General features: G+C 44.5%; 1 protein-coding gene across 2 annotated transcripts; it reads right to left on the bottom strand.

The window, feature by feature from the left end:
• Positions 1-354: 354 nt before the first annotated feature.
• On the bottom strand, positions 355-4861 carry LOC311252910 (tetraspanin-10-like). Of its 2 annotated transcripts, none has more exons than XM_084346549.1 (9): positions 4381-4861; positions 3812-3883; positions 3611-3727; positions 3271-3372; positions 2424-2519; positions 1637-1750; positions 1215-1262; positions 1002-1085; positions 355-906 (listed from the first exon to the last, which is right to left on the bottom strand). In XM_084346549.1, exons 1-9 carry the CDS (start codon positions 4627-4629, stop codon positions 697-699), a joined length of 1092 nt encoding a protein of 363 aa, XP_084202675.1. In that variant the 5' UTR covers positions 4630-4861; the 3' UTR covers positions 355-696. The 2 variants fall into 2 exon arrangements, with proteins under 2 accessions (XP_084202675.1, XP_084202676.1); XM_084346550.1 differs by having other exon boundaries at positions 3271-3348.
• Positions 4862-6621: the final 1760 nt, after the last annotated feature.

Below are 6621 nucleotides of genomic sequence, written 5' to 3'. Positions count from 1 at the left end.
CTGAACGCCTCGTCAGTAGTCCCGCCTTTAATTCTGTGACTTTGTGACATCACACTTCGTCACCATGTCACATATTTCCATAATTTATGCCCAGAAAGAATTGAGTTAGCACAGCTGCTCTGTTGTTGTTGTTGTTAGCGGTGCTGGCTCAGGCGTGTGTGAGCCGACCAATCAGAGCAGACTGGGTGTCCAGGAGGAGGGGGGGGGGGCCTTAAAGAGACAGGCGCTAAAACAGACAGAGGGAGAATACAGAGCTGCTGCATGAGACGACTGATGTGTTTTCTGAGCATTAAAGCATGTTAACCTTTCTAGTTGATGAGGAAAAGTCCCGAACACAGAAAACAGGAAGACATGAAGCGTTCAGGATTTATTGGTTAAACGTGAACATACATTTTTACAAGCAGAGACGGCGAAGACACAGGTCATTCAGGTGCAGGGGATGATGGGATGTGGTACATGTACTGTACTGAAATACACATTTGAGGTACTATTCTACTTCTGATCCATTATATTTGTCTAGCAACAGCGTTAGTAACTTGCCAGTTTCAGCGTGTGTTGTGAGCTCGGAGGTTGCAGTGTGCCGCAGAGACACGATTAATAATTACATCTGAAGTAGTCGCCAGCGGCCTCCACAGTGTCAGTTGTTCATCTTGAAACTTGTCTCACTCTTCGGGGGAAAAATCATGATTCTCACCCTCAACGGTTCTTTACATGCGATAGTCGTCCCGTCGTCTTCAGCAGGGACGCTGTGAAGCATCGGGCTTTTGTCTCGGCATCCTGCTCCGGCAGGTTGTGCAGGAGCTGGTAGGCAGGCGGCCGGTCGGTGAACATCAGCGGTCCAGGCGACACGTTGGAGGTGTTGAAAATCTGAACGATGATCAGTGACGACAGCACCGAGCTGAGCAGCTGCAGGGAAACGCTGAGCTCAGTCAGAGACACACATTTTGGCCAGCTAGCATGTTTGCTAACCCTCTTCCAGATTACATTTCGCATTAACTCACCGCGAGGAGAAGCAGAGTGATCGCTGAGCACAGTTTGATGTTGGCATGTGTTGTAGCAGAGTCCAGGACGAGGGGGAAGCAGTTCTGGTGATGAGAAGAGAGAGAGGCGAAGTTAAAGTTCACCCAGTTATAGAAAAACGTGTTATTTTATATGTTTTTTAGGGCAAAAGGATGCACAGGTACACTGAGCGTGAAACACTCGAGTCCACTGACCTGTCTGAAGACGGACTTCTTGGGCCTGAAGAGGTTCAGCAGAAAGTTCTGGAAGGAAACAGAGAATAACTCGGTCTGTTTACGTGTTGATGTACTTTTTTATCTTTATAACCTGAAATTAAGGAACATTTTTGTAAAGTCAGAATATTTAATCTCATTGATTCAGTGTTGTTTGCTTAGTTTAACTGTTTTAATTCCATGTTTCTGGATCATTACTTTAAATTTCACTCTTCTTGTGTATTTTATCACTTTATTTTTGTGAAGTTCTCCTCTTAGCAACCAGCAGCAGGGACAAATGTTTTAATGACATGAAGCTCCAGTCAGTGTCCTGTGTATCCATGCTGCAGACACAATCTCACCACTGAACTGTGTTTTATTTAGAAGAAGTAATATAATAAAGATTAAAATGTGTTTAAACTCACTCTGTTGTCGACGGTCTGACACTTTCCCTCCTCCTCCTCCTCCCTGTCGCACAGACAGGAGTCAGGGATGTTCTGCTGCCAGTCCTCATAACTGAACAGACCACAGCAGTGCAGCTAAAACACCACAGAAGAAGAGGAGTTAGTGCCCCCTGCAGGCTGCACTGTTCATGACACCCTGTTGTCAGAGTCTTAACACACTGATTGATATTCATAGACTCTCTGAAGCTGCCAGTGTCAGCAGCAGATGTTTGTGAACAGTCTGTCTGAACCAGTAACCACAACATCACCAGACTCCCTTAACAAATGTGCTGATTTTAAGAGTTGTTGAGTTAAAACAAACTTTCTAACGTAGTGAAACTCTGTCTCTGACAGACTCTGAATCATTGTCTCCTTCTTGTAACTTCAGCATTAAATGAAAACAGTCAGTTGTTTGTTTCCTTGTAAAAAGTGTCAGTTTGTGGCAGCATGGCTGTACCAGCCTGTCTGCTTCTGTGTCTAAAGTGCTAAAGTCTTACCTGCCAACATTTAGCAGCTGTTCGAACACACTGTTTACACTGATTTCACCATTTACACTCAATGTATGAAAGAAGAAACATTTTATTGATCTAAACATGTCACATTTTACAAAGACACTAAACAGTAACCAGTATAGGCGACTTCTTTGTCCCCAGACTCCCTTAACAAATGTGTCAGTTTAGTGAGTTGTTGAGTTGGAGACACTTTATAAACTGTTAATGTGAAAATCCACACTCTTGTTTTTTACTTTGCGTGTGTGTGAGTGTCTCACTGATTTCTGCAGAGCGTCAGCCTTGTTCTTGACGTCGTTTGAAGCCTGATCCAGTGGAAGAGACGAACGCCACTTTCCCTCCATCCGACTCTCCAACTGTGAACACACGACACCAGAGCTGCAGCTGACTGTCAGTCTGAGGAGTTTTTGCATTTTTCTGTATTAAATCAGTTACTTGATGAGTCTATAAGATGTCATCAAAAAGTGGCATATGCTCTCAAAATCTGACACATGCAGATCCAAATGTGTGAGCAGATCGCAAAAGCCTTCAGCTTGAAGGAGACCGCTGGGGTCACCGGACAGGTCGGCATTCCAGAGGCGGTCCTTTAAACACCTGAAGAGTTCCTGGAAAAACCACAAGAGGTCCTGGAAACATCAGGAAAAAGTCCAGGTAACATCAGAGAAGGTCTTAACACCACAAGAGGTCAAACCATCGTGGACAAGAGGTCCTGGAAACTCCAGAAGGAGACCCACGTGTGGACTCCAGCTCTTGACTTTACACAGAGATCATGAGATCTGTGTTGATCTTCTCATATAACTCATTGAAAAACAAAAGCAGAAGGGCTAAACACAGCTAGTGCAGCTAGATTCACAGTCTGGTCTGCTAGCTGTACGGCTAACTGGGCTAATAGCTAATGGCAGCTTCAGCTAGCAGCAGTTCATTGTTACTCTAGCAATATGCTGCCCCTCCGTCTGTTTTGACGGGTGGTTAATTCTTACATATTGCACCTTTAAGGACATATTGACAGACACTTGCAATGTTCTCGGTGTAATCTTGTTACAGTCGGGGAAAGGAGTCCGCTGCACTCACACCTGTCTGCACGTTACTGTGTGTCAGGGTTGTTACCTGCGACCGGGCAACAGGAACAACAGGGACCGCAGCTCGGAGCACCAGCAGGCTTCCAGTGATCATTAACACCAGGTACTGCAGAGGAGGAGAAACTGAGACCTGAAGTCACAAACCAACTGCATCAGACACAAAACCTGCATATAGTTGAGGTTTGGCGATATTTGTCTTAGGTCGTGGGGCTCAAAGCTTAAATCCTTTATTGACACAGATGCATCTCTTCGTATATGTGAGGCTAGATGTACGTGAGAAAATGTTTTTTTTTTTGGTGAACTGACCCTCTAAGTGTCTGTGAAGTGACCTGAACTGTTAGCAGTCAATACCCTTAGTTCCTGCTCACCACAGCCAGAGCCACCAGGTCCTCCTTGACGGCTCCATAGATGCCCAAAATAGCGATCAGCATGGCAACCGAGCCAACAACATAGCAGATGATGGGCCTGGTTGTCTGACCTTCAAACTGGATAACAGAGAGATGATTGACTGGTTAGTGCTGAGTGATGAACCCGTGTGTCTCCAGTGTCAGACGGTGTTTCTGTCTTACATCACTTCCTCCGCTGAAGTCATCCAGTGACGGAGACAGCCCGGCCAAGAAGACAACGGGTCCACACACAATCTGAAACAATGGAGGGATCAGAGTGTTGGAAAAACAATGAAAAATCTTTCTTACTCAACACATTTAGCATCAACAGAGGCCATAAATGCTGCAGAAACAGCTGTGAAAGTGTTTTGGATCCGTCCAATGATACAAATGAGCTTTCTTGTAGCATTTAAGCACCTAAAACCTGCCTGTGAGCTGATCTCAGACTGCTGACATTATGTTCTTTCAATACAAGTCTGGTGCTGCTCTTTATTTACTTTATTCGACATTTTGATTGGGTCCCATGCACGTCGCCCTGCTCCTCTTATATCTCATGTTTATGTGAAGAGAGCTGATCACACATCTGATTTATTCCTGACTCATGAGTGCACCTCGTGTGTTTCACCAGCAGAGGTCTCTCACATTCTCCATGTTGATGCTGCAAATCCTCCTGTGACATCATCACCGCTCTCCTCTACTTCTCAAAGAGCATCTAGAGGGAAGTATTTCTGTTTTAAAATCCAGGTACTCACCGGTAAGAAGGTGTTGCAGACGATGAAGGAACGCCTGAGCCAGGGGCTGACCTCAGGCATCCTGCTGCTGCTGCTGCTCAGAGCAGGACAACGGCAACAACAGTGATGCTCAGTGACTTGACTGTTGTTTGGATGAGGTGGTGAAAGTGAAAGAGGAGTTGGGAGAACAAGATGATGGGCCGGGCTTCCAGTAACAGATGGGAGGTATAGAAAATCCTTAAGGATACAACATCCACTTTGACAAGACATACATGGACTCTAACTGTCCAACAGTCAACTGCCTGACCTCAGTAGAGTCAGCTGCACATTGGGAAGTGATTAACAACAAAAACTAGGGTTGAGTCCTTCTTTTTGATGAGAAACCCCTAAAACAAAGTAATATATCTACATCTGGCCAAAAATCATGTTGGGATCATGTAACTACACTGGCTGCATGAGATACACCTCTTGTTTCTACGTTTTACGTCTCTAATTATTTTTTATGATTTTTATAATTTTTTATGAATTTTTATATGTAAATATTAGCATGCTAGCTCAATAGCTTCCAGGTCATGTGATCAATTGGCTCAGAATCATTCAAGAAGGTTGTGGCCGATCTGAAAGTGGCACCTGATGTTATTTGCATACAAGAAACGTGGTTGAGACCACGCTTGGACTTTGTCACATCAGGATATAGTTGTGTAGGATATGATCGAGGTGGAGGATGTGTCACATTTATTAAGGACACTTCAGCTTATTCAGGAAAATATACAGAAGGTTGAAAGACGGCCATGTGACCAGGGATTTAAGATGTCAGCTACAAAGTCATGTTACGTGATCTTTACCAGGAAGAGAAGGGTAGATAATGTGCAGCTTAAATTATATGGGCCAGATATGGAAAGTGTGAGTGAGTTCAAATATTTAGGATTGTGCTTCGATGAGAAATGTATGTGGAGGAACCTGTTAAACATGTTGACACAAAGTGCAAAAAGGTCGTGAATCTCATGAGATCGGTCTCTGGTTATGAGTGGGGAGCAGATAAGCAACCGGTGTTGGATATTTATCGAGCTTTAATACGGTCATGTATGGATTATGGACGTGTGGTATGGAGCAGCAGCAAAGAGCATCTTGGAAAAACTGGACCGAATACAGTTCAGAGCTCTGAGACTCGGTATCGGTGCAGTTAAAACAACTCCTACAAACGCACTGCTGGTGGACGCTGATGAACTACCGCTACATCTAAGACGCACAAAGTTGTCACTGGCTTGTTGGGTTAAGTTAAAGGGATCCGGAGAGGAACCGCCTGCAGCTGATGATCAGTGATTACTGGGAGGACTCACAGCAGTGAAAAGGCAAAGGATGTGGCTGGCATATTAATTCAGTGGCAGGAGAATATGATGCAAATAAGTCAGAGTTTGGGCCACATGTTGTTTGGGGTAATGTTCCTCCATATTTCCAGTGCACAATGTGGACTTACAACTTGTGGACCAGAAGCCTGGATGGACTAAAAGAAATGAGGGTCATACTGGACTCTTGGCATTATTATAACTTCATACCAATAATTACTGATGGATCCAAAGAGCCGGAGAGTGTTCATACCGGAGTGTGACGTCGTCATATGCTGAAGAATTAATAATAGATGATCTGTGTTTGCAGCAGAAGACGCTGCTGTAATTTTAGGGATGCAGTGGATAGAGGAGGTGAAGCCTGAGAGAGCCGTCACCTGCTCAGACTCAACTGCAGCTCTGGAAAGCTTGAATTCAAAAGAAACAGTCAGAGAGGATCTGTTGATGGAAATATAAATGATGATGCTGAGACCACAAAGACTTGGACTTGATGTGCAGTTTTGTTGGGTTCCTGCTCATGTTGGTGTAGAGGGTGATGAGAGAGCAGACGAGGCTGCTGAAGGAGCATTGAAATGAAATGATGATGGTATAATGACCGGCCCCTTTGGTAAAGGTGAGGCCAAATCATTCATAAGGAAGGCAGTGAGGGACTGGTGGCAGAAGAAGTGGGACGCAGCTGAAACAGGAAGACACGACTACAACGTTCAGGAGTCAGTTAACATGAAGGCATTCAAAGGGAAGAGCAGAAGACAGGAAGTGATTGTTTGGAGGCTAAGACTCAGACATACAGGATTAAATCAAGTCTTTATGTAAAACAGAGTGTGTCGGATACACGTGATGTTTGTAAGGTCGCCGACAACGTTGAACATGTTGTTATGAAATGTAGCAAATATGATGTAGAGAGCAATGAATGTTG

The sequence above is a fragment of the Pagrus pagrus genome (genome assembly GCF_965226575.1).
Source record: "Pagrus pagrus genome assembly, chromosome: 23".
NCBI classification, from domain to species: domain Eukaryota; kingdom Metazoa; phylum Chordata; class Actinopteri; order Spariformes; family Sparidae; genus Pagrus; species Pagrus pagrus.
Note: the sequence above shows the minus strand (reverse complement) of the source record. Positions and strands in the feature narration are given on the sequence as shown.